The sequence below is a fragment of the Saprolegnia diclina genome (assembly GCF_000281045.1).
Source record: "Saprolegnia diclina VS20 unplaced genomic scaffold supercont1.55, whole genome shotgun sequence".
NCBI lineage: Eukaryota > Oomycota > Saprolegniomycetes > Saprolegniales > Saprolegniaceae > Saprolegnia > Saprolegnia diclina.
In genome coordinates, this window is record NW_008246122.1 from 357,307 (window position 1) to 359,988 (window position 2,682).

Sequence of the window (2,682 nt, forward strand, 5' to 3'; positions counted from 1 at the left end):
GTAGGCTGGATAGTCTCGCAAGAGGACTGCCGAGTCGCTGGAGCCCATTGACGGTTGAGACTTCAACTTGAATACACTTTCTTTCCCTCCGTCGGCAACGACTCTTAAAGCATCGAAGGGGTCACGCGTCATTAACACCATCCACGTTGCAGTCATTTGTTACCACCGACACCCTAAACCCTGCCATAAACCAAGGAAATTCACCAGTGTTTTAGTCCCTAGCGACAATCGTAGCATGCATGTACCGGTACAACCCTGCGTACGAGCGTTCGACTCCATAACGCTACTGGGTCCCACCATTCAGCAATTATCGTTCCCGCTTCTCGATGATTTGAATATCACAGGGCTCGGGTTGGTGTTCATCAGCAAAGCACATTGCAGGGGGTGTTTGCAGCCGGCTGCTCAATGCGATCGAAGGCGTCGACGGCAGCTTAGTTTGAGCTCTTTTCCATATTGTATTCTTCCACTCTTCTGATGCTCTGTTGTTCTGGCTCGCGAGACCCGTGCAACCGCTTTGTGACATCCCGTGTTACTAAACCCAAACTCACGGTTGCGTTTTGCACACGATTGTCAACCGTCGATTCCAAGCCTTCTACCATTTTCATTTCGAAAATGCGCTGCCTCCCCGCGCTCCTGCTCTATGCTGTCGTGGCGTCTGTGATGGGCGCCTGCCCGTACTCGGATCTATCCTTGGTCAGTGATGACGAAGTCTTGGTCGCTGACGCCTCGTGTCCTAACAAGACGTCGTGCACTGTCGGTCCCACGTGCAAGCTGCGACGATGGAGCGCGGGCGACGATAAATTCGCCAACACAGACGCAATTGGTGACATGAGTCGCTACGACTATCCGAATCTGTACGATGGTTTTGATGTTGCAATTCTCATTCGCGTTTATATGTTAGTGTGATCTTCGACTCGCCACGAGTGACGCTTCTCAAGATGCAGCTGCCCGCTACTGTCACTTCCCTGTCCGTACATCCAACGCTGCCATTTGTCATTTTCACACTTGGAGTTAGGACCTTCGGCACGATCGTGTCGGTCGCAGACGTGGACAAGATTCAGGAGACGCAATGGAGCTCTGTCCTCGGACTGTGCGTTTACACGTTGTCTACTGTGGTTCAAAATTGGGTTAGCGAATTCCAGCACTCCAAGCTGACGCACAGCAACACCATCAATTGGCCGCGTTCGCTCCACAACATGTATGTAGTCGTCTCCTCTTTTATAGCACGGGCTCATAATAAGCGACACAGTTCGCTCGTCTATAGCGGCTTCATCAACATTCCCCAAAACTTTCCGCCCACCCTCAGAGCATTGTTGTACAAACCCGTGCCTATCGCTCTAAAATGTATCTAGGCGGATCGAAGGAAGCAACCTCACCGACCTCCAATACCTCCCGTCGAGCGTCACCTCTCTGTACGCCCACCGATTCCTAGTCCGGATCACGCACAGACGTCGTAGCAACGTCGCATGGAACCAGCTCTCGTCCATCACAAACTATGATTGGGAGGCATTTACCCTCCTGTAGAGCTATTCCGTGTACACAAGTGTCATGCGTTTTCACTTGTAGGCGCTTCTCGAACAATTCCAAGCTGCAGTCGATTTCGCGCATTCAGTTGTCAAGCAAGCTCGAATACTTGTCCGTGTTGTCCAACGTTTATATGTATTGACTATTGTCATGACTAGCAACATTGCTGGCTGCACCAGCTTGAACAACATTACGGTCGACGCGAGTTCATTTGCGGCGCTTGACGCGCTACAACCCGCGGCGGGGGACGCCGACGTGAAAAAAATCTTCAAGGGGTATGTCGCCGACGTACCAGTCTCGACGAGCGCCACTGGCTGCGCGGCCATTGGTGGTGAGATCAAGCGTCTCTGGCAGACCACGAACACGGCCATAATCAACGTCTGCGTCTTGTCTACCGCTTCGAACAGCTCATCGTCGTCGTCCAGTAAGACCTTGTTGTCGGTGCTTGTCTCTGTGACTACTGGGTAGAGATGGGCTTGATCATCGGTGTCGCCGTCGGCGGTGTCGTCCTTATTGGCGCCATCGTCGCCTTTGTCATCTGCAAGCGCCGTAAAGCAAAGCACCAACCTTCCCCCGTCTACAACCGCTACGAGCCATCGAATACAAACGGCATCAGCTTGGCCACGGCAGGTCGGACGCTTGGTACGAATGGCACCAAGACCATTGGTACCAACGGCACGGGTGGACCCACTGCCGGCACCACGGGTTCGCGCCGCCCCATCATCAACCCGGACGTCGACGTCATCTTGGATGTCAAGCCGCTCCTCCATCACCGGCTAGAGCTTCGCGACTTGGACGTGACGTCCAACAAACCACTGGCGTCCGGTGCGTTTGGCGAAGTCTGGCTCGGCACGTACGGCGGCAAGCAAGTCGCGGTCAAGCGCATGAAGAACCAAGACGCACGCATGGCCCAGAAGTTCATCGAAGAGATTGTCCTCATGTCCCAGTACGTTCACTTCTCTGTACTGATGATGCAGTGGCTGACTGCTCGTTTTAGGATGAGCAGCGACTACATTGTCAAGCTCGTCGGTGCCAGTTGGACCCGCCCGATCGAGATCGAGTGCGTCGTCGAGTTCATGGACCTCGGCGACCTTCGCAGTTACCTCGTGAACCAGTCGCCGGCGCAGTTCAGCTGGGACCAAAAGCTCAACTGCATCA

The 2,682-nt window shown here is 53.8% G+C and overlaps 1 protein-coding gene across 1 annotated transcript; it reads left to right on the forward strand.

The window, feature by feature from the left end:
• Positions 1 to 612: 612 nt before the first annotated feature.
• SDRG_13121 (hypothetical protein) lies at positions 613 to 2,634 on the forward strand (the record flags this gene model as incomplete). The annotated part of the gene is made up of 12 exons (XM_008619204.1): positions 613 to 854; positions 902 to 967; positions 1,016 to 1,090; positions 1,133 to 1,198; positions 1,250 to 1,312; positions 1,353 to 1,412; positions 1,458 to 1,520; positions 1,567 to 1,635; positions 1,683 to 1,948; positions 1,993 to 2,470; positions 2,522 to 2,553; positions 2,624 to 2,634. The coding sequence occupies 12 exons, from the start codon at positions 613 to 615 to the stop codon at positions 2,632 to 2,634; spliced, it is 1,491 nt and encodes a 496-aa protein (XP_008617426.1).
• Between the last annotated feature and the right edge of the window lie 48 nt (positions 2,635 to 2,682).